At 37.7% G+C, this 23,633-nt stretch overlaps 1 protein-coding gene across 1 annotated transcript in view; it reads left to right on the top strand.

Moving 5' to 3' along the window:
* The window catches only part of GPD2 (glycerol-3-phosphate dehydrogenase 2), a 99,748-nt gene extending 76,366 nt beyond the window's left edge, over positions 1–23,382 (top strand). The window contains exons 9-16 of the mRNA XM_016198249.2: positions 6,716–6,850; positions 7,115–7,290; positions 7,865–7,996; positions 8,914–9,072; positions 16,567–16,679; positions 16,760–16,838; positions 17,022–17,120; positions 19,950–23,382. Of these exons, the coding sequence (XP_016053735.1) occupies positions 6,716–6,850; positions 7,115–7,290; positions 7,865–7,996; positions 8,914–9,072; positions 16,567–16,679; positions 16,760–16,838; positions 17,022–17,120; positions 19,950–20,075 (1,019 nt within the window). The 3' untranslated portion in view covers positions 20,076–23,382. The remainder of the gene's footprint in view (positions 1–6,715; positions 6,851–7,114; positions 7,291–7,864; positions 7,997–8,913; positions 9,073–16,566; positions 16,680–16,759; positions 16,839–17,021; positions 17,121–19,949) is intronic.
* The last annotated feature ends 251 nt before the right edge of the window (positions 23,383–23,633 follow it).

Below are 23,633 nucleotides of genomic sequence, written 5' to 3'. Positions count from 1 at the left end.
ATATCTGGTTAGGAAGAAAAATCATCATTTGAAAAATGTATCATTAAGTCTTCTGTGTAGAGGTTAATCAGAAGGATGCAGTGGCGAAACTAAGCTATGACTTACAGGGATTGAGAGAGATAGAAGATTTGCTGAGTGCTTTATCCACGTAGTTTTTCTGGAGTGCTTCTCTAGGCAGCTTCTCTAGTTGTGCCCAGGTTTTCACATATGCAATTAGTAGTGTTTATAGATTGCCTGCTATTCAATTAACAACTGCGCTGGCCATATCAACTCACTGCAGACCTGCCTTTTCACTGCCAGAGATTGTACCAGGGTTATCAACTTACACAGGCTTGGATGTCTTCCAGCTGTTTAATTATAGTGTCACATGTTTTGCTTTTTCTAGTTTCATTAGTTTATAAATGTAATATGGTATCTCATTTCTGTGATTAACACTTCATTTCAGCAGGTTAAACATGATGGTAGAGAAGTATTGATTTCTGACACTATTTCCCCTGTGTTCATTTAGATATTTCACATGCTTTTTTTTGATTTACTGAAGGTGGCACACATGAGAAAGAACACCCCCAAACGTATGGCTAAATAACTGATGTGAAACAAAACCACACATTTAGCTCTTAATTGTAACTTCCCGTGGGCTTCATTTCCTATTAATTTTTAACACAAACACTTATCTTGCCAAGTTTTTAAGAGTAAAAATATTAATTACCATTTGAAAAATTACATAGTATTTAGTCTTTTCAAGCAGCTGTGAAAAATGTCTGTTCAACTTTACTATTTATGGTATTTTATTCCATATATATTATGTATACTAAAACCTGAATTAGTTATTTATCAGCATTGTAATAAAAATATTTCTTAAACATGATGGTAGGACACTTTTATTTTCTCACTGTCCTTTAGAGAATATTGCCAAGGACTTATATACACTCTGGAGGTACTCTTGGTTTGTGTGTTTTTTTTAAATATCTGGGCAATTGGCACTTAAAATCAGCTAGGTGTCATCTGGGTGAGCTACTCTAAAAAAGTGGTGTTTAATGAGGATTTTTTTCAACTTTAATAGTAGTGTTGTTTCCTGTCATCTTGTTTTGTTTAAAGTGTTCATTTATTTTGAAAGGGAATATCCAATTGTTTAAGTATATAGTCATTAGAAATCTTATATGAAGCCTAGCGTATTAGCTCAGAGGCCCAAGTATCCTTGCTTTTGATTTGATAATGTCAACACTTCTTGTTTGATATAGAAAGTTCAGAGAATGTTTTAATATGCTATTTAATATCTATTGACCACTGTGCACAACCCTCACTTAATACTTATTGACTATATGCATTTGCACTGTGCATATTATACATTGATACAGTATATAGAGCCTTGAGAAATACTAGAGTTGACACTGCTGAAGACTTTCAGCATGGTGAGGGAGATGAGATAGTAATGAAATCTTGATTAGCTATCCTGGCAGTATGAGAACCAGGAAAATCAAGATGAATCAACCTTTGGACTCTGAAGCGTAAAAGCTTCGAGCTGAGTTATTTGCTTCACACGTTATACCATGAAGAGTTAAAGCAGGTGACGTTCACTACCTACTCTTGGCTGTAACCTGAATGATGGAACTGATATCCGGGTAAGAACTTGAGGGTAACAGCACTAAACTGAGTAAAAATATTTTTTATTTTTTTGAATTCATGAGATTTGTAGGAGAGAAAGATAGTTTGAAATGGTAAATATGGAACATGTCATGGCAGTAAAGTAGTTGGGAGATGAGGGTGCTATTACAGCAAGTTGTATTCTCACGAGCGCAGGAAGTGCAGTCACATTTCGCTGAAAAGATGCTCCATTAGAGATGTGGGCAAGGGCTCCACGGTGGCAGTCACCAGCTTGTGGTCTAACAGGACAAATCTGAGATCTACTTGGCAGCTTTTCCTCTAGAGCTGTGCAATATCACGGCCACAATGTGGCTATTTAAATTTAAGTTAGTTAAAATTAAATAAAGTTTGAAATTGAGTTCTCATGAACCACATTTCAAGTGCTTAATAGCTGCATGCATAAGTGGCTAGTAAATTGGACAGCATAGATGTGGAACATTCTCATCACTGCAGAAAAGTCTGGAACAGTGTTGCTCTGCAGAATCTGGAAGGGCTCATGTATACCTTTAGAGAAAGAAATAGTCTGTTTAATAGAGTCATTGAGTCTGTGGTTTTTTTCCTATAAAATAATGTATTATCTTGTAAAAGAAGAACTCTGAATATAAAAAAGCCCCGGAGGTGATTAATTTAGTGACTCAGCAGTATCTGAGGGGCATGGCCCTGTTATTTCTCTTCACTCTGCCATCCTCCGGGTTGGCTTCACCCTGGGGCTGTCTCCCTCATGGTTGCAATGTGGCTGCAGCAGTTCCAGGCAGTAGTAAAAGATTCTCTGTGCTGCCTGTCTGCTGCATTTGAATTTGTTTTCGTCAGAGAACTTAGTGTTTGTTGACCAGTGTGCAAGTTTTCCATTGTGGGTGAATACTGTGGGAAAGTATTACTGTGGGTGATAATGAGAGAAAGCTGTTAGTTCTTTTAGTCGCTGACTTTTATGCAAGTGGTTAGCATTCATGTTTCATGTGTTTAGCTATGCTCTGTCCCACAGACATAGATTATACCTGAGGCCTGATTGGTCATTACTTAATTTGGGTGGTGAAGAGATACAAGTACTTGATTCTTCAGCAGTAAATAGCATTTTGAAAAATCCATAAAAATTGTTAAATCTCAAGGTTGAGAGAAAACTGGTAGAGAGAGATAACCTCATCCGACCCCCCTCTAATCTAATAATATAAAAATCCTATGGGCCATAAAGACTGACTCACATTTTAAATGTGATTTAAAATTTGATTATCCTTAACTGTATCTTTTAAAATAAATTTAATCGTAAAATTTATCTGATATAATTCTTAGGCTAAAAGCTGAATGGTAAGATATCAATAAAATAAATGAAAGTTACTAACACATTATGAACTCTTCCTGGTAGAGTTTTCTTTTATTGAGTGTCAGTTTCGATAGTAGGATTAAAATGGTATCAGTATACCTAATGTTTTATTTAATGTTCCTCTATGAATGAAAAACTTAAATGTTTTAGTTCGGTCTTTTTCTTTTAGACAACACATTTTCATAGATGTATTTTTCTTCCTGTTATACCAGAAAAGGTAACCCATTTGCCACCCATATTATTTGCATATGCTTCAGATTTACTCTAGAAAGTCCAATTTTCCATCAAATAATTTTAGAATCAGTCAGAGGACTTTAAGAGTTGAAACCAAATTCCTGGCCAGCATGGCTACCTAAGGAATTCCACAGACACACTCTGCAGACTTTGTGGTGACCACAGTGACGTTCTAAGTGGTTGGCTAAGTTTTATTTTTAACTCAGAGGGTGATTTGAACTCTAATGGAAAATAGTGGTAATTTACTAGTTAGGCTTTTTGTAAAGATTAAAACATTGCATGATTTGTGTTGAGATTTTACAAGACTTTTGTGGAATCCTATGAAGCAAGAATTAACCCCTATTCCCTGTGAGCCATTAGAGAGGTTGCGCACATCAGAGGGGCAGGCCTAGGACAGGAATCCCAGCACTGACGCTCCCTGTGGCCTCCAGTTAGGAAGCCTGGGAGCCTGAGGCTGTCCTCCCCAGGCTTCTTCTTCCTTTATTTCAGGTATCGTGTTTAGATACGGGTTTGATTAGACGCCTCTTTAGAGGTATATGGCTACCTCTTCTTTCAGAATACAGTCATGTTAAAAGTGTGGCCTTTAAGGAGCCACATTAAAATATTCCAGATTTACCTGAGTTCCAATATAATTTGTTTTTAGAGTCTTTTCCATGTATTTTGTTAGGTGCTTTTTTTGTGTGTGTGGACTATTCCAGTCATTTTAAGGAGTCTTTGTATATATCTAAATGCTTTTCACGGGCTGCCGTGTATAAATATCTAGGAGGTTCATTGTACAAAGACACATGACCATGGGGTGTGAAATCCAGCCTGCACTCGACTACCCAGACTATGCCTCTTGAATGAAATAGTTCAGTTTGAACTAAGGCATGGGTGTGGTATGGGCTGGTAGGGGCCCTGATAATTTTTCACTTTATGTAAAATATTTCCTCAATCTTCTCAAACTTGAATCAAAATTTTCCTTTTGTCTTGGTATTTTACACTTGTAGTTAAATATGCATATTATTAAATTTACCATTTTAACCATTTTTAAGTGTACAATTCTGTAGCATTAAATATATTGACATTTTTTGTGCCACCACCACCACCACCATCCCTCTCGAGAATTTTTTTATCTTCCCCAACTTTGCACCCATTAAACACTAACTCCTCTTTCCTCCCTCCCCCTCCCTCTGGAGGCCACTATTTTACTTTCTGTCTCTATGAATTGAACTACTCTAGGTATATCATATAAATGGGATCATACAATATTGGTCTTTTTGTGCCTGATTTATTTTACTTAGCATAATGTCTTCAATGTTCATCCATAGCATGTGCCAGAATTTCCTTACTTCTTAAGGCTGAATAATATTACATTGCATGTATATAATACACTTTGTTTATCCATTTATCTGTTGGTGGACACTTGAGTTGTTCCCACATTTTGGGCTACTATGAATGATGCTGCTGTGAATTGAAATTTTCTCTGCTTTCTTTTCTTTTTGGTATGAACCCAGAAGTGTAATTGCCAGACCATCTGGTAATTCTATGTTTAATTTTTTTGAGGAATTGCCGTGCATTTACCCATAGTAGCCGCATCATTTTACCTTCCATCTAAAATGCACAAGGATATCCCAGTTTCTCCATATCCTTGCCAACATTTCTTATTTTGTGGGGTTTTTTTTGCTTGTTATTTAATTTTTTTTTATAATAGCCATCCTAATAGGTGTGAAATTGTGTATTATTGTAGTTTTTATTTGTATTTTCCTAATGATTAGTGATATTGAGCATCTTTTTTACATGCTTATTGGCCATTTGTACATCTTCTTTGGATAAATATTTACTCAAATCCTTTGCCCACTTTTCAGTCAAGTTGTTTGTTTTTGGTTTTTGAGTTTTAAGAGTTCTTGCATATTCTAGATATTACCCCCTTTTCACATATATGATTTGAAAATATTTTCTCCCATTACATGGCTTGTTTTTTCATTCTGTTGATAATGTATTTTAATGTACCAACATTTTTAATTTTGATGAAGCCCATTTCATCTGTTTTTTCTTGTGTAGCAGGTGCCTTTGGTTTCATATGTAAGAAATCATTGCCAATCCAATGTCACGAATCTTTCCCCATATATTTTCTTCTAAATGTTTTATAGTTTTAGCTCTTATGTATAGGTCTTTGATCCATTTTGAGTTAATTTTTGCATATAGTGGAAAATAAGGGCCCAACTTTATTTTTTACATGTGGATATCCAGTTTTCCTATTTTCTTGATGTTTTTAAGACTATATACAGTCAATTTTTTTTATCACTGTGGATAATGGCTGGGAGTAAGGTGGAGAATGACCACAAGTATTGGTAAAGCAAAATTGCATTTCTCTGTTACTCAGGGGTGGATTAACTAGTTTATCAAAGTAAGTGCAACAGGACCAGGTAAGCAGTCACCTCCCCAGAGTCTGCATTATTAGGCAGGTGTTGAATTGGTGCACATGGTCAGCTCCTTGATGTGGAGAGTGGAGAAGAAAAAAACTGAGCCACCCCTGAAGCTGACCTGGATAAAGAGGAGTATATTCTGAAAGTCTGCCTTTAGTTCTTGCCCTTGCCCCCTAGGGTGTACCGAAACCACAACTGGGCTACTCTTTGCCATTTTTTTAGGACAGTAATGAGTGCTGTGCAACTGTTGTCCAGTTTTAAACTTCATAGATTTTTGGCATTATGATGTAATTATGTTTTGGCGGAGATAGAAAGAAAAATTTCATAGTATCTTGAATTTTCAAAGAATTTCTATACACTATAACACAAGTATTATGTACCTCTATTGGGAGGAGACCATATACCTGTTTTTGTGGCAGTTATAAAGATAATGGGATGAAAAAAGAAATAAAGAGTATGGAAATTGTCAGAAATCAACAGTGCTATTAAATGGGTAAGAATATGATGCTCTATCATGTATAAGATGTTTGCTTTTGGCAAGTTGGTTAAACTTTTCCAATCTTTTTTCTCAACTGTTCAGAGAGAATAATAATGACCAATGCTATGGGACTTCGTGAGGTTAAGTGAGATGAAATGTGTATGCCAAGTGCTTTGGCAAGACGAGGCCTGCTGTAAGTGCTCGGTTAAGGATCTTTGTCTTCCCTGAGAAGAGACAGCAAGACCTATGCTAGGAGAAAATACAATAAGTCATAAGTTTATTGGTTTGTTTTTACTTTGTTTCTGCTTTCTGTTGTTGTTTTTTTACTACTTCAAATTGTCCCAGCTAACGGTTGCTAGCATTTGTTTCTTTTGTTTCCTCTTTGGTACCAGTATCAGTGATTTTCAAGTTTTTTGCTCTTTTTTTGTCATGGAGATTATTTTTGTAACAAAATAATTGAGTTTTTCTTGTACTTATCTGCTCAGTTCTTACATTTAAGGGCTTTCTCTCCCTTTTAAAATGCATACTCATGTATTCCTCTTACTGCACTTTTTCCTGCTTATTAACTATTTCATAGTTTTGTTGAGATGTCTCTGAGTAATCCTCTTAACCCTCCTCATTGATCCTTCCCAGTGAGAAGAGGGGATGTGCTGGCAGCATGGAGCGGTATTCGTCCCCTTGTTACAGATCCCAAGTCTGCAGATACTCAGTCCATCTCCCGAAATCATGTTGTGGATATCAGTGAGAGTGGCCTCGTCACTATAGCAGGTATGGGTGTTACCTTGTTACCTGAGACAACTTTAGATAGGACCTTGAGTTCAGTGGTCACACTGCATTTCTTTTAACTCTAATCAACAGGCTTTTTTTTTTTTTTTATGGTTCTGAGTAAAGTATAACACACCACTTTGCCGTATTTGTTATAAACAACAGGTGGGTTTATTATTCATAAGTTGATAAATGAAAAAAATTTATGAAATTATGAAAAAAATAAGGGTTAGTAACCTAATGAATTGTTTGTCAACTTATTTGTAGGGGGAAAGTGGACAACCTATCGATCTATGGCAGAAGACACCATAGATGCTGCTATCAAGGCTCATAATTTGAAAGCAGGACCAAGTAGAACAGTTGGACTTTTTCTTCAAGGGGGCAGAGATTGGAGCCCCACACTCTACATCAGGCTTGTCCAGGATTACGGACTTGAAAGTGAGGTGGGTGTGCATCGCCTTCTCATCTCACTCTTCACCTAATCTCCCTATTACCAGTAACAGAAAGTGTGTGGCCGCCCTGATTTAGAATTTCCTTTCGTGGGGCACTGAACGCAGTGAATGTTGGGCATTCCTGTGTGTGTGCTGTGGAAGTGAGCTAATGGAGAAAAGAGAAAAGGGGGCTTATTTGCTGTAGTTGCCTAAAAAAACAATGCACATTTTAGTTTCTCTGTTAAAATCTGGGGTTTGTTTGCTTTGTTCCTAGCAGACAGGGCATCCCACATCTTTTCTGTCACAAACATCAGGAAAGCTGTTCTTCAGAAGTGACATCAGAGCAGAATGGAGCTGAAGCTTCATCAGTCACTGATACAGTGATGCATGTGCCGTCGAGTTCGTGCTGGCCTAAGCACTCGGGCCCAAGTGGTTTCCTCCCACAAAATCAAAATCTAGTACTCTCGCAGCACTATTAGTTACAGGCTGTGAAACGCTGACAAGATAGGCATCTACCTTCTTTTGCTTTGTACCGAGAAGCTATTCATACTCAAAGTACCGGCCTAATGCAGATTTGTTTCGCTAGGTGGCACAGCATCTTGCCTCCACCTATGGTGACAAGGCTTTTGAGGTGGCCAAAATGGCAAGTGTGACTGGAAAAAGGTGGCCCATTGTTGGAGTGCGTCTGGTGTCAGAGTTTCCATACATTGAAGCAGAGGTATGTGGATGGCCATGTGGGAATCTCCTGTCTGCATGGGATACCATTCATCTGTGGGCTTTTTTTTTTTAATCTTCTTTAAAAATTAATATATAGCTAAGTCTTAATGCACATATGTCAGCTAAAATCTGTAGTAAAATTTCTGTTGAGCCCAGATTTTTCACATTTATAAATTTTTATTTTAACTCTAAATTGATACCGATAATGGTAACAATAATAATAGAAAATAAAGGATTTCTTTCCCCTCCATAGAGCTAGCTCAAGTCTTGTTAGTTCACACTTCACTTTTTTGTGAATTTGCAACTCTCGTATGACTCATATGCTGCCTGATGACATATCTTGATTTGACACTTAACTTCTCAGAGATTTAAGCTTTGTTTTTCATCAAGGTTTCATATTTTATGAAACCAGAGGCCATGCTTTATATTTACTTATAATTCACTTCACCTTAAAACCTAGGTATCCAGTAAGCCTTTGCTTATTGATTAAAGGCAAGGTTCTGTCTTCCGGTTACTCTGAGACCAAAATCGTTGGATAGCCTAAACAGATGTGACCATAACTTTTTAATACTTGTTCTTTGCCTACTCAGCTATATAAACTGACATCCATATTATGTATAAGCAAATAGGTACGCAATTACTGTGGATGGTAAATGAGAAGTGAGGCAGTTTGCATGCTTGTGCCAGGTTCTACTCAGAAAGAAGGCATTAGCTCTTGTCCAATTTGTCTCAGTTTCCAAAACTCCCTTGGCAGGCAGATGAGGAGCTTGGTGATGTCATTATTTGTCTCATGCCTGCTACAGAACCAGAGTTTATAAAGAAAAATATCACTTTTCCTAAGCATGATTTTTTTTTTTGTGTGTGAAACTTTATTTCCTCCTTTTTAAAAACTAATAATTTACTTTAATTCACGTTCAGGTGAAATATGGGATTAAGGAGTATGCTTGCACTGCAGTGGATATGATTTCCCGTCGCACTCGCCTGGCCTTCCTAAACGTCCAGGCAGCGGAGGAAGCCCTACCCAGGATTGTTGAGCTGATGGGCAGAGAGCTGAATTGGGATGATTCTAAAAAAGAGGTATTGTATAGATGTCTTTAAAGTCATCATGACCATTATCAACATGTCTTGCCTTGATCTGTTGGTAGAGGATAGCATAGTTTTTGTGGGGACTTTAGATTTCTTGCCAATTTCTGTGTTGGGGGGCGGTATGGCCAGGTCTTAGGAAACTGGAAAGAGATTCTTGTATCAAAGTTTGTTGGTTGTTTCTGGAAGAACGCTTACAGAAAAATGCTTTCAAATTCATGGTCATAATTCCTGAAAAAGAAGATAATGATTGTGGGTAGATCTTTTCTGGCTTTCATTGAAAACACTCTTCGAATGTAATCTACAGTGAAATTCACACTCCTGCAAATTTGCCTTTGGTAGGAAACCAGTTGCCTTCGGTTTTGCCTCTTGCCCACCAAATGCGTATTGATTTGTGTCATTTGAAATTTTATATTTATACCCAAATTAAAAAAAGAAAGCCAGTGATGCTCAGATTCCCACATATACAGCCCTGGGCTTATTGTAATAAACAGAAAATCTTCAGGTGTGTTTTTAAACCAAACTGTTATGACATGCAGAGTCATTTTCATGTATTCATTCAAAAAATACTTTCTGTGCTCAAAACTGGTTCAGTTCTCGCCTCGTCTTTCTTGAGCCTATTCCATTAAAGCTCTTCTGCTGCTACTGCTATAGCAGCTCGGGCCACGCTCACCAGAACCCTCGCCGTTGCTCAGTGCACCTGCTAACTCCCCACCCCCTACTCAGCTGATTCCCGGCATCCGCACACTGGATCCCTCCTTCCTCCTTGAGCTGCTTTCGGGAACTGCGCCTGTCTCAGCCTACTCAGGCTGCTGCAGCAGAACACTATAGACTGGGTGGCTTCAACAACACGCATTTATTCTTTCTCAAATCTGGAGGCTAGAAATCAGAGCAGGGTGCCAGCATGGTTGGGTTCTGGTGAGAACTCTTCCTGGCTTTTAGACAGCTGCCTTCTTGGTGTGTCTTCATGTAGAGGAGATAGATAGGGAGAGGGGGGACCTTACCCTCAAGGGTCATCTAAACCTTATCACCTGAAAAGCTCCATCTCTGGATACCATCACCCTGGGGGTTAGGACTTCAACCTACAAAATTTGGAGGCACAATTTAGTGCATAGCAGCCTCTCTCTTGGATCTCCTTCTGCCTCCCCCAGACTACTAGTGCCATTGCCACCAATCTCACCATGTCATAAATAGCTATTCCATATTTGATTGATTAGGACTAAATCTTGGTACCATAACCTGACCTAAGTCCATTAGCAAACCTCATCATATGTACCTTCAAATCGTGGCTTGAATTCGACCCTTTCTTAACATACTTAACTGCTCTCACCCTGATTCAGCATCTCTTACATGGATTATTGTAATAGCTTCCCTCCCCTAAACCAGGCTCCCTGCTTGAACAACGTCAGTGCTTTTATTAAAACATAAGTCAGATCATCAGATATGTCAGTTTGAAGTTCAAAGTTCAGAGGGAAGGTCTGGACTAGAGATATAAGTTTGAGTTGGTATTTAAGCCATCTGACTGGATGAGATCCAGGGAGTTCATGTGTTTAGATAACAGCATGCATTCCAAAGACTGAGCCCTGAGCACGCCAGAATTTAGAAGTTGGAGAGAAAAGAAAGAATCTAGGAGAAAGGGAAAGTTATAGCTAGTGAGGTTGGAGAAGGTGTGAGAAGACTCAGGAGAGAGTAGTAATCATAGGGAAGGAAGAAAGTATTTCAAGAGGAGTAAAGTAACCTGTATCAAATGCTGCTGAATGGTTTAGTAAGATTAGAACTGGTAGTTAACAATTCCTTTGCTAAAACACCTTTCTTTTACTCACAGTAAAGCCAAAGTCATTGTAGTGGTTTACAAGGCCTTCCTGATCTGGCCACCACCTTTCTGATCCCGGGTCTTTCCTCCCATTCATACACTCCCTTCCAACTCCCAGGCCAGGTTGCTTTTCTTTATTCACATCCTGCTGATGCCTCTGCCTGGAATGGTCTTCCCTAGATATCCTCATGGCCCATTCCCTCACTTCCCACTGGTCTCTGCTCCAGAGAGACTTTCCTTAACTGGGCTGAATAAGAGGAGCCCCTTCCCCCATCTGAATGATGTCTTCTACCCCTTCCCCTACTTTATTTTTCTCTTTAGCATCTATTCCCATTTGACATACCAAATATTTAGATGTTTATCTGTTATCTGCCTTCCTTCAGGAAATAAGCTCCCTGAAGGGGAAGACGTGATCTGTTTTGTTTCTGTACATGCAGTGCCCAGCACATATAGTCGGCCCTACATAAATATCTATTGAATGAATGATTGAATGAATGTTATTGAGCAGCTGTGTCTTCTGTGTAAGGGATGATTGGGCATAGGTCCTGTCCTTAAATTGTTCTCATTCTGGTGTAGATTCCCAAAGATGGTTACATATTGGAGTCACCTGCGAAATGTAGGAGAAAAGGGCAGATTTCATGGTTGTCTTTAGACTATCAGAGTCAGAGTCCTTAGAGTGAAACCACAGCCCTCCATTTTAAAAATTCTCTTGTAGCCCGGTCGGCATGGCTCAGTGGATGAGCATCGATCCATGATCCAGGAGATCACGATTCGATTCCCGGTCAGGGCACATGCCCCAGTGGGGGCGTGCAGGAGGCAGAGGATCAATGACTCTCTCAGCACTGATATTTCTATCTCTCCCTCTTCCTTCCTTTCTCTGAAATCAATAAAAATATATAGATATATTTTTAAAATTATCTTGTAATTTTAATGCAATGCATGTAGTATACTTCTGGTGGAATTTACCAGTTGAAAGAGCCCCTTAACCTTGACCCCAACTCTGTCAGGCATAACCCTTTCCCCCACTTTGATAGCTGAGGAGATAGGCTCAGGGAGCAAGTCCCGGTCAGGTTCACGCAACAGTAAGTCGGGCAGTTGGGGCTGAAAGCCGCATTCTGATCCTAGGGCGCCCGCTTTCCCCACCCTGCCTTCTGCCTGCCTCTGCTTTGCTGGGACTGGTTTATTATAGCTCTTCCTGTTTTGAGTTTTGGTTTGATCAACTAAAGCTATATATGGAGGCAACCCAGAATAAAACTTACTCCTGTGTTCCTGCCAATCATTCTTAGCATATAGAAGGACCAAGGATAATGTGTTCCTGTAAAAATTATGGTGGGAATGATTTGAATATGCAGGAAGATATTTTGTGCCAGGAATTCAGGATGTAGGAGGTAGAGAGGAGGGAGAAAATTCTGTAAACTGGTGTGTTTTGGCCCTCCCGAGGAAGCTAGGTTTAACCCCAGTTCACATTTTATGAGCAGATTTATGTACTCAGGAATATTCCCCATCCCCCTCAACAAAGTAACAGAAATAAAAGACCTAAAGTTATTACTCAGTATCCGAGACATTGGAGTGTTAATGAGGTCTGTGGACAGTCTGGAGAGAACAAAAGAGAAGGGAAAAAAAAGAATTAAAGGTTAGAAAGCTGGACTTCTGAGAAAAGGTTAAAAGCATTGGGATTATTTAACCTGCAAAAGTGAAAGAGGAACACAGTGATAAATAACTCTCTGTAGATGAATTGTGGTGGTTTTCGCCAGTCAATACTTCATGAGTGACTTGGATACTGAGCATTATACCAAATATTTTAGGGGAATGATAAATAGCTCATAGTTTCAAGGATCTCGAAATCTAATTGAGTAGTTATAACACATATATACCTCAGAAATTTGTGTATGTTTTCTAAAATTTAGAGAGAGATTTAGAGAACTGTCATTCAAGAACAAATTCAATCAATCTGAAAGAACCAGTTAGGGAGGAGGGAAGGCAATGTCTGGGGGTGTCGGGGATTGTCTAGAGAGGAGTTGCTGGGGATATTTAAAAGTGGAACACTGACTGCCAAACGGTGTCTCACCAGGTATAATTAAGTCAAAAGATGACTGCGTGGTCAAGAGCGTTTGGAGAATTCTGAGTTAAAGAAATAAAACCATTTTCTTTAATATAGATAATTTGGTACCTTTAAAATGCTTATGTTCATTGTCAGTCTCCCAAAGGGAACTTACTTGGAGACAGACTCAACTCTCATGTTTTGGAAGGGCTGAAGGAAAAGGAGACTAGTGTTGCCTAGCAAGTATTTTAGGAAATGCTGCCATAGTATTTGGTAAGGAGATTTTATAACTTTCAGACAGAGCATACATTTTATTGAGAGACTTTAAAGAGAAGACCACTTAAATAGATTGAGGGAATCTCACAAAAAGAAATTCTTTCAAAATTGACTTCAATGAGGAAGAAGCCAGTGAAGAAATGGAGTGACTGAGAAAAGCAAGCTGATAAACAATAAATTTAAAACAGATGGAAGAGAAGTGCTCCACAATGAAAATGTATCGAGGAATGATATGGATGTATATAAATAGTGTCAGGGATTGGCTGAATGTTGGAAAAAATGCTAAGGGTATAAAATATAACTTTTTAAAATGGGAAAGAATGCAAGTGAGGTCTCACCTAGATTATTGCTGGAGGAGACCGGCACCTTATTCTTGAATGCTGGAGAAAAGGGAGAACTTTTCAAATTATAGTTTAATACAAAATTGTTTCTCTTTTTTTCTTTTTGGTCAGGAGAATGATTTTCAGTGTGAAAAGAGAAAAATAAATATTGGTAAAAGGAAATAGATATTCAAATAGAAGTTTGCTCTAAATGACTGTATGCCAACCCAGAAAAATTATACCTCAGGGTACTCAGAGAATTTGCAGATGGAATTTATTTAACCACAGTTGAGCTTTAAAATATTGTGGCAAATAGGAACAGAACCAGAAGACAGAAGATGCATAAATGTAGCACCAAATTCCAAAGAGGGAGAAGAGAGGAAAATGTAGTTTGTAACTTAAAAACTGGTGGTCATAGCATTGTTCTTGGAAGGTTTTCTAGATTATGGCATTTTAAGTTTATTTTATCAGCATTTAGCAATAAGTGTAGTGATCACTGGAAGCTAGTAAGGAATTATTTAGGAAAAAAATCATTTCAGATATCTCATTTTCTTTTCATAAAGATTTACAAGATTGTAGATCGGGGAAGGGTTATAGACATAATGTGTTTGAATTCCCTACAGCATTTTATGAAGCCCCATGTGATATCTTTTTTAAAGTTGGTGGATTTGTAATCGGTCAAGTGATCACTGTTGGTCTCAGAAGAGGTCTTAGGTAACAAGCCCGTCATGAGGACTCTGTCCTTGAGATTACAATGTTCATGGCATGCATCTTTGGTGTATAGATAATAATAAACTGGAGAGTGAATGTTTGATGACAAGTTGAAGCAAGGAGTGAAACTGCATTAGGTATAATTTAATAGAGATAAATGGCAAACCTTGCAATAGGTAGAAAAACAGCTCCATCCATTCATGATTTGACAAGGCTTAACAGTAGCACATGCAAAAACGAAATATGGTTTCTGTTACCTGTGAATGCATAGCAGTTAACTGTGGATCATGGCTACCCCCAGTGCGATTGCAGTCTTAAGCTGCATTAATAGAAATCATCTCTCTAGATTGATGAAGCTGGTAGTTACTCTTTTCTAGGTACTTGCTAATCCCAAACAAATTGGAGGAATTGCAAAGAGATGGTTTAATCTCAGCATAAAACTTTTTAGCAACTGGAGCCATCCCTATATGGACTACTTTCAGTGGAATTGAGTTATCACTCTGTTTTTAGAATTCTTTAGATGGAGACCTCATGCTTCCATTTTTGGAATGTTGTAAAGAAAATGTGGGGCTCGGGAGGTACATTGGGTGAATTCTGGGGGTAAATCCCTTCTAAATTTGAAATCCCATTTTCCTTGCTTGATGGAGGAAGGATAAATTACATAGACGGTGAAGGGAGATGAACCAAAGAAGAGCTTGTTCTTGGAGGGAAGCATTGGAGATGCTATTTCTAGGGAAATGAATCTTGAGTGAGTTTTGTAGAGCATGACTGGGTAAACTTGGCACAATGAAAAGTATTGTTTGAAGAGAGTAATATGCCAGTGAAGAATGCCTTCTGTGACTTCACAGACAAGTTTTATATATACCTTATATATCGTGTGTGTGTATATGTATGTATGATATATCATATATAGTATATTTTGATAATATATAGTATATTGTATATTTTATGTACATATATTAGCTGAGATATTTTAGCATTTTTAATTTTATATATATGCTATAGATATTTTGCTATTTTGCTATGATATATTATATATATATATATATATAATTTCTCCTAAGAGAAAGGAAAGTAGGAAGGGCATAATCTCAGAAAAATAGTTTGTCTTCTTAAGAAAAAGGAGCAAAGGCCCTTGTCACCTACATAAGATCCTTTGATGGGAAGGCAGGAATCCAAGACCTGTATCAGTGAGCTTTCTCTAGATTATGCGATATAACAAACTTCAAAATCTTACTGGTTTACCAAGGCAAGCACTTACCTTTCATTCGTACTACATGAAGGCGGCGTGTTAGGTGCTGTGGCTCTTCTCCGTATTCCAGGTTATCTTCTGATCTCTCTGATTTATGCCGTTCTCATGGCAGAGAAAGAAGCTTGAAAGGTGGAGCAAAGTTGTGCAGTTGCTTCTAAGCTTTTACTCGAAAGTGGCATATATCGCACCTATTCATGTCTATTGGCCGAAGTTAATCATATGCCCAAGCTCACATCAGTGGGGTGGAGAAGCATACTTATGCGGGAGGGGTATATACTATATATACATGAAGGGAAGAAAGCGGTGTTTGTGAACAGTCCACAGTACAGTAGAGTCATGATGAAAACTAAGAATGACAGTGTTCTCAGCAATAGTATTAACTGAGGTTGGGACGCTGAGAACAGGAAGAAGAACCGGTCAGGACAGCTTGGTTCTTCTCATGAATATGTAACTTCCACCCAACTGTCGGAATCCTAGTGACAGAATTTCAGAAGAGCTAATCTCATGATGCCTGTCGTGGTGTAAGTAGTTGTTAAGTCCCAGATATCTTCTTCACCTTTAATTGCTTTTTTTTGGTCACCAAAACCACAAGGATTTGGTCCTGTAGATTTTGCTAGTGGAAGAATATTCAGCATTAAAAGAAAACAAAATATTAAAACTTGCAACAACACGAATGAACCTTTGAAACATGCTGTAGAAGCCGTCAAACACAAAAAAGGCTACCTACTGTATGAGCCCTTGTATGTGAAATTCTAGAAAAGGCAAAACTCTGGTGACAAAAAACAGATCAGTGGTTGTCTGGGGAAGAGATGAACTCCCAAATGGGCAGAAGGAAGCCTTTAGGGTGATGGAAATGTTCTATATCTTGATCATGGTAGAGTATACATCAAACTATGTACCTAAAATGGGTGGATTTTATTGAATATAAGTTACACTTCAATAAAACTGGAAGAAATAAAAAGGTGGGCTGGTCAGATAAGTGAGGATGAGCCAGCTTCTTTTTAGAAAACCACAAGAAAAAAAATCTATAAATCTTTCTATAAATCTTTGAACTTTGTGTGTATCTGTGTTTTAGGAAGAACTTGAAACAGCCAAGAAGTTTCTGTATTATGAAATGGGCTATAAATCTCGATCAGAACAGTTAACAGATCGCTCAGAAATTAGCCTGCTGCCTTCAGACATTGACAGGTACTTCTAATAAGTTTCTATTTCTCTTTTTCCTTCACCTATATAAGTACATTTTCCCATTATTCAATGTTGTATTCCAGGTACAAGAAGAGATTTCTTAAGTTTGATAGAGACCACAAAGGCTTTATTACTATTGTGGATGTTCAGCGTGTATTAGAGGTAATATTTTTTTGATTCAATATCTTGGATAGCAAAAGAATGTAAAGATTATATTAGATAATTTTTTCTTACCTAGTGATTTCTATGGGTAATATTTCTCTTAATTTTTGAAAAGTTGATAACATTATTAAAAGGCTTTTCATAATTTTTAGTTAACCCTTTTTATTTTGTGCTTTTATTTAGAGTATCAATGTCCAAATGGATGAATATACACTACATGAAATTTTGAATGAAGTAGATTTGAACAAAAATGGACAAGTTGAACTCAATGAATTTTTGCAGGTGAGTTGTACTGAAGGGAAACAAGTGTATTTGCTTTTTATCTTTTGGTTGTCAGGAGTTGTTCAACAATAGAGTTTGAAGTCCACACAGTTGTCACTTCATTCTGAGGAAGAGAACTTGAAGCCACCCGAGGCTGATATGTCTGCCCTCAAGGATAAGGCTCTATGTGGGGCATGTTCTCCTTCCTTTTTATAAGACAATACTCTGTTGTGGTGGGTAATTTAGATTAAGTTCAAGTTAATTATGGCTTAAAGGGGTGAATAAGAAGTATGCCTTTTGAAGAGGTACCATGGAGCACCACACTTGATCTGCTTCAAAGAGGTAGCACAATATTTCTAACGTGGAAAGTAATTTTTTAAGGAAAAAGTTTTAGAAATTACAGTTGCGTTCATTTGAGAATCATATTCACTTTAGAACCTGAAATGTAATTCTTATATTCTGACATCATAAAGAGCCTAAAAAACAAAAGAAGGGGGATATGCATTCTGGGTCAAGACCATATATTTCAGGCGTTGCTATTTTTACTTACTCAAGGCTCAGTTGTTTAATCGTAATCATGAAGGAAATACATTGTGTTACTTTAACTTCAAACTGGATGCTGCACATCATTCCTCTAAAGAGGGAAATTGAACAAACCCATACATTATTGTGGCTGTCCATAGGACTCCAATCACATGAAGAATGTATTGGTTTCCAAGCAGCCAGATTTTTTTCTGTAGTGCTTCTTGGGCAGGTATTTCAAATGAATGCCAGGTCTTGCTTGCACCATGGCAATGATGAATGCTGAACATGAAATAAATTAATGCTGGGGATTTTGGTCAATGTCAGCCCTTTCTTCACTGTGTCAAGTTAAACAAACAAGATCAAGGCAAAGGAAATGGTAATTGTCTCTCTGGAGATGAGCTGCAGATAAGAGCATTGTTGAATCTAAATGCAGAAAATTTTCACAGGTTGTGTCCAGCATTACAAAAAAGAATGTTTAGTTCTTTAGCTTACGGTTTAACTAAGTGCCCATTTTAAATTGAGTTTAAGATTTATGCTTGGCAATTAGAAACCATTTAGTGCATTTTTGTCTAGTTTGTTTTTTCTAAGAATATTTTATTGTTTGTCTCAGGATTTTAGAAAACTTCAAAGAAATAATTTATATTTCATTTCATGTGTTGTAAATAAACAACAGTATTTAGGGTTGGAAGACCTAGGGTTTTAGAAACAGTAAGAATCTAATTTTAGGGATATGCTGTGTGATTTGGATTTTAAGTAGTTTTCTTGAATGCAGTAGAGTTAAACACATACAAAGTAATTTAAACCATCTGCAGGTTTTCTTGTACAGTTTTTAATAATTATTTCTATTTTTTGTCCAATTCTTAGTGAAAGAGACTATTTATACCTCTACTAAGTACATATACAGAGTGCAATTTTCAACTTAAAAAATGCTGATTGTATTTCTCATGAAATATATTCACACCCAAATATTCTTTTTCTTGTAATATGATTTCAAGATACATGTAATGTTTAAAGAAACTTTGAATTTTTAAAGGTTGGGACATTATATAATGTTCATGGATAAAGAAAAAGACCTCAGCTCTATCAGATTTGTTAGCTCTGGTACTTTGATGCTCTCATGGAATCAGAGACAAAACAACAGACAATAAATTGTTCTGTCTTTAGATGTCAGCATTCTCTATGTTATATCATTTGTCATATGTAAAGTATGTTTTCAAGTTTTTTCTTTTTATACAATATTTTTTTCTCAAGATTAAGAGCCCATGTTTACCTCATTAAACACCCTTGTCAGTATAGATTTGGTTTCTCAATAATCCTCCTGGAAGGATCACTATAGGTATCACATGGTTGAATGACTTATTTTTAGGTTTGGGCTCTAATGCCACTTCTGCGTGTAGGAGTCAGTCTCTAATAAGCAATAGCTTGTGAAACAGCTTTTAATAAGGTCATGAAATTCTGATCCTACACCTTGGCAGATGCCTCTGATTCTTATTCAGAGCCATTTAAAAAAATTATCCCCTAAGCTAAAAACTATAACTCCCAAAAATACTTTGGGAAAAAAAAAAATGCTAAATCAGTTCTTTTTTAAGTAAATAAATAAAAGATTGGGGAAGGGCTATCAAGAAAAGCAAATAGTTAAAACCACATAAACTTGAGAAGGAAAAAAAAATCCCCACACTCATAATTGCAAAGTGCCTTCAAGATTAAAGGCCTTTGCCCGCTGACTGCATGTAATTTCAAGACTAATTCTGATTTTATCCATTGGATAAAAATGAATTAGCTAAAATCTCAGCTGCGGAGTGCTTTTAATTCTGAAGGTGGATCTCTGGGTCCATTTTCAAGGACTTAAATGTAAATTACTCTATCAAGTCTTTAAGGAATTTGGATTTAGGGGACTTGAAGTTGTCAAGTACAGTAACATTAAAAAGAGAGTCGTTAAATATAGACCATGGTTTGCCTTTGTTCAATCCCTGAGATTCATTTTTAAGATTTTTAAATGGAACTCAAGATCCAATATTTGAGTTGCTCAAAAAAATATGTCCCCTGAGCACATGAAGGGGCAAAACAGTGATGTATTCGGTTTGCATTGAAAGGCAGGCAGTTTTGCGAGGGCGTGGCTTTGACAGCGGTGGAGGAGTGCCTGCCCTCCCCCAGGTCTGAAATGCTCAGCAGTTTCCCTCTTCCTGTGTGAGCTGTAGGACCTTTTAGGGCTTTTGATAGAGCACTTAATGGCCTCTGCCTGCTGCAAAGGGGACACTTAAACCACCGTGAAGAAGGGACTAAGCCAGCCTGCCTTCCGCATCTGTTGCATGTTTTCTCTTTTAGCTGATGAGTGCTATTCAGAAAGGAAGGGTGTCTGGAAGCCGGCTGGCGATACTGATGAAAACCGCAGAGGAGAACCTGGAAGGGAGGGTTCCCATTCCCGTGGACCGAAGTTGTGGAGGATTGTGAGTGTGAGCAGTAAATCCTTGGCCAACAAACATGGGAAGAACAAATCGTCATGTAACGACAGTTACAAAATACAACACTCCAAAATAGTAGAGATGGATAGCTTCTTTTTCTTCTTCTTCTTTTTTTTAACACTGGGAAACATTCCAAAGCTTTAGGATGTTGATGTATACCCTTTATTTGTATTTGCCATTCACTCTAGCTTCTAAAAAGTGTATTTTATCTTTTTTCTCATTTCCCATGCACCCTGATTACTGTTTTGTATCCATTTTGTGACCTGTTAGACTGGACATGCTCCCTTTTTGTGTATTTGTTCATTTATTCTAATTCAATTCTAGAGGCAGAATATTTTGGCTGAAATTGAAAAAAGCAGCTGGAAAAATTTTGTGGCAAACACAAAGCTCTGGACATTAGGCTTGTAGATAGTATTTGTTCTTAAAAGAAATGGAGCTAGGAGTGACCTGTTAAAAGGATAGTTTCTGGAGACCTCTCAGCCCCTCCTTCCTCCAGCTCGGCTGCCTTCCTCGTGCAGACCGTGGTACAGGTTTACATCTGGAGCACGACTGGCAGAACCGGCGAGGGAGGACAGCATCCAGATCCGGTGACAGGAGCGAGGCTGAGAGAGAAACTCAGAGCTTCCAGAATCACAGGTGTAAGATAAGGATAGCATTGACATTTCTGGGAGTTACAGTGATAGTTTCATCTCAGCAATTCGTTTTTTCCCCCTCAGTCACTGCTGGTTTTTCTTTGACTATTATAGTTGCCAAGAAGATCCTTGCTTTCTTTATTTTAAAACCAGAATTTCAGTAATAAGTTGGGTGTCATGGGATGAGACGAAATTTCTTAAACCTTTACAGTAGTAATACCGTTAAGGGTTAAAAACCTGTGTTTATTAAAGATCTACATGTGAAAGCATAATTTTTAATCCTTAAATTTTAAATCTCAGAGCATGTGATATTGTCAAATATGACCTCTTGTGCTTCGTTTATTGGATCCTTTTGGGGGGGGGGTGCGGAGCAAGTATTTGTAAACAGATAGCCACGAGGATAGAAATAGCCCTTCAGTAACTTTATTTATAATTATTTGTAAAAAGGCATAACACTCAAGTTCCTTTTGGTTACTATACAGCCTCTTTCATTCTGTACTCAGTGGAAAAGTTCTCAATCAACCAAAAGAAAAATAATAAAATAAAACCACACACTACACTCACACACATTGTCCCCCAGCTCACACACACCTAGAGACACAAAACACAAACAAGAATCAATTTGAATTGCATTTAACAAATAATGGATTGAATTTAAAGGGCCATTTTGCTGTGCTTTCCCAATATTTTGATGGCATTTTAGCCAGTCATCTGAATATTTATTTATTGTGCCTCCTCTTGTGAGGTTAACTACTTACTTTTTGTGTCTCGAGATCAGGTTGTGTATGTAATAGGAAATCTAGCCCTTTATTTAGTGTCACGTTTTCATTGCACAGACTTAAAGTCTTAGTTTTTTAAACTGGTGCATAAAACACTTTTGTGCTGCCATTTCTGTTTATGCCAACATTGTAGAATACCTTTATGCCTCATTCGAGTGGGGTATGAGCCTGGATGTCATAATATAAACACTGGAAATTCACTCACTTAAGCACCCACCTCACCTCTGAAATAAACAGTTAAGGTAGCATCTTAGCTCCTTTTGTTTTTAAAGGCTGTTGTAGCCTTAGCACTTCAAAAGGAAAACCTAAAACAGAGAAAGGGATGCTCCCAGGTACCACTGTGAAGTTTTTCTTTCAAAGTGTGAATTTTTTACACTGGCTATTTTATTTTTTTAAATAATGGAAGCTTGTGGCTTTGTAATTTAGTGTTTTTCTATCAGGACAATAAATGTCACTGTTTAGAATCCAGTGACCCTTAATAGATAGAAGAGCTGTCCTTGAACACATTACAGATGATGTGCCACAACACTGTACATTTGTGCTCCCTCTCTCCCTCTCTCTCTCTCTCTCTCTCTCTCTCTCTCTCTCTAGTTAGAGGCGATGAGGATGACTTGTATTCTCCTTGAATCCATTGCAGTAGGGACCCCGCTCAAGACCTGACTGGCCTGGGCAGAGCTGTGTTTGTAGCACAGGCCTTGTTTGTGCACGCTTTGCTATGAGTGAAGTTCCTTTAAGGACAAAGAAAAGCACACTTTTCTTCTTTTGAGCATATTTGCTTTTGCTTAAAATCTGCTAATTCTAAAACATACGCTCCTTCATCGATCCCAGAGCCTCGTCTTGGAAACGAGCTGGTTCCAAGTCTTCACTGTGAATAAATCACCCCCACATTTTTGTGTAAGTTCTTAATTAAACCTGCACAGCTTCTTTACCTGATTTCAGAAAAGGAGAAAAGCGGGGGGATGAGCCCCTTCAAATCCTACTTGAAGTGCAAAAGAACTTTTTTCCCCTTTTCATATAACTGTGATGTAGATGATACTGTCGGGGTGGCGCTGGGGTGTGTGCGAGCAGAGATTGTCTTTTATCAATCAAGTGATTTCTTTCAAGAGCCTTTCAGGGGATCCGGGTGACGGAACCCCCAGCTGTGGTGGAAAGCTGGATGCTCCTTTAAATAGCCCGACCACAGTCATAACAGTAGTGATCATGCTGGATTATTCGTTAAGCCAAGGTGGCCTGCCTCATATCCATCACGCTGTTGGCAGAATTCTTGCTTCAATCAATTTACTCTGAGTGTAACTTTAGAGTTTCTGCTATTAAATGCATGCCCCTTATTGTGCTTTAGTTTCTAGCTTTGTTTTGTCTTTTTCAAGTTATGTCGCTTTCTCTTTTGTACAATGACAATTTCATTCTGACTCTTACTAAACGTACTGTAAGAATGATCCCTGACCTTTTTTCCTTCTTTTTTATGTATTTGTAAAGATTTTTGGCCTATGAATGTAATAATATTGACACCAGTGACGCTGTAACTTGCACTGTTTTGCATTATGTCAACCCTTTTTAGGGAATAAAAAAGCCCTACTGTTGTTTTTAAAGAAGATCAAGTATAAGCCCAGTACCGAAGTGGATAGACACACTGCATGTTTTTAATATGTGGCTCTTTTATGTATCGTGTTGGGTTATTGTTCTAGATTGGACTGTTAAATACTATGTTTGAGGCTGGGTTGTCATTTTTATAACTGTCTTGGTGTTTTATCGCCATTATTTATTACTTTTGATATACGGAATGAGCTGCATGCATTTATAGAGCAATAAGAGGATGTATTTAATGTGCCTTGTTTTTAACGGAATAAGAACTGAAAGCATGAATCAATAAAACTGATTAAAATGGTCCATTTGCTGGCATTTTGATGTTACTTACAGTCAGGGAAATAACTTTGATTACTCTTGAAAAAAAGTTTGAAAATGTTTTCACAAACTATGTTTTTAGTGGCACCCACACATTAATTCTTTTAGCTTGAAATTTTGTAATTTGATCTCAAAAGTAAATCTCTGCATAGAGAGATGTAATTTTATGAGACTGCCAGGATTATTTGTATTAATTTGTTGCCGGAGCCTTTAGGGCACGACTTCTGTATTTGT

Source organism: Miniopterus natalensis, chromosome 8 (assembly GCF_054644295.1).
Source record: "Miniopterus natalensis isolate mMinNat1 chromosome 8, mMinNat1.hap1, whole genome shotgun sequence".
Lineage (NCBI taxonomy): Eukaryota > Metazoa > Chordata > Mammalia > Chiroptera > Miniopteridae > Miniopterus > Miniopterus natalensis.
The sequence above is the reverse complement of the archived record's forward strand: the minus strand, read 5'-3'. Positions and strand labels throughout refer to the sequence as shown.